General features: G+C 56.3%; 1 protein-coding gene across 1 annotated transcript in view; it reads left to right on the top strand.

Annotated features, from left to right (window-relative positions):
- The first annotated feature begins 370 nt into the window (after window positions 1–370).
- Window positions 371–917, top strand: part of PTK7 (protein tyrosine kinase 7 (inactive)) — a 17,125-nt gene continuing 16,578 nt past the window's right edge. The window contains exons 1-2 of the mRNA XM_018567937.1: window positions 371–455; window positions 601–897. Of these exons, the coding sequence (XP_018423439.1) occupies window positions 371–455; window positions 601–897 (382 nt within the window). The remainder of the gene's footprint in view (window positions 456–600; window positions 898–917) is intronic.

The following is a 917-nucleotide window of genomic DNA, read 5'->3' as shown; positions in this document are numbered from 1 at the left end:
CTGCCCGAATTGCTTCCAGTGTAAAGCCGACTTCTCTTTGCACAGGTAGACCGAGTCCCAGCACCTGTGGCCTCTGCGGGTCAGTTTCCAGGGGCCCCCAACCAGCCCTGCAAGGGCTACGGCGCTAGCAGCCAAAGGGTCAAAGTATGCAAAATCTCGAGGCACCCCAAAATGTTAACTGGCATGTGGCTCCCCCCGCCCCCACTAAAGTAAACCAGAACCTTATCCTCGATGGGGGTCTGGTATGGTGCCAAAAAACATGCCCCCCCCTTCACATCAGAGCCCCCCTTCCCCACCACCACCTTCACATCAGAGCCCTACTTTATAACCTTCCCCACAATGCAGCCGCAGCCACATAGCAGGGGGCAGGATGTGGAGGTCTGGACAGGGTCAGACGTCTGGGGGCCGGCTGGGCTACATCATAGAAACAGATGACTCGGCGCCCTGGTCGGGAGGCTGGTTTAGGGTATATTTTGGGGTCTGTCACGTAACACCAGTGTGGTCTGGGGTGTGTTGTTGGGTCAGCAAACGTACAGTTGTGTGACGGAGCAATTTATTTCTGTGACTGCATTGACTTGATCTCTTGGTTTTCCTCTCCAGCCATCGGTACCAGAGGAGCGGCCATTTTTTTTAGCAAGCAGCCATCCTCTCAGGACGCTTTACACGGCAGGAGCGCCTTCCTGCGCTGCGAGGTGGGAGACCCCTCGGAGGTGGAGTTTGAATGGTTACACAATGGAGCCCCCTTGATAGACACGGAGCGCCGATACCACGAGGGGGGCAGCCTGACAATCACAGCCGTGGACAGGAGACTGGATGGTGGGAGCTTCCAGTGCGTGGTGAGGAATCCGAGGACCGGAGAGGAAGGGCGCAGTGTCAATGCTTCCTTCAATATTAAATGTGAGTTCTAGAGAGAGGGG

The sequence above is a fragment of the Nanorana parkeri genome, unplaced genomic scaffold (genome assembly GCF_000935625.1).
Source record: "Nanorana parkeri isolate BGI_ZX_2015 unplaced genomic scaffold, ASM93562v1 scaffold1119, whole genome shotgun sequence".
Lineage (NCBI taxonomy): Eukaryota > Metazoa > Chordata > Amphibia > Anura > Dicroglossidae > Nanorana > Nanorana parkeri.
The sequence above is the reverse complement of the archived record's forward strand: the minus strand, read 5'-3'. Positions and strand labels throughout refer to the sequence as shown.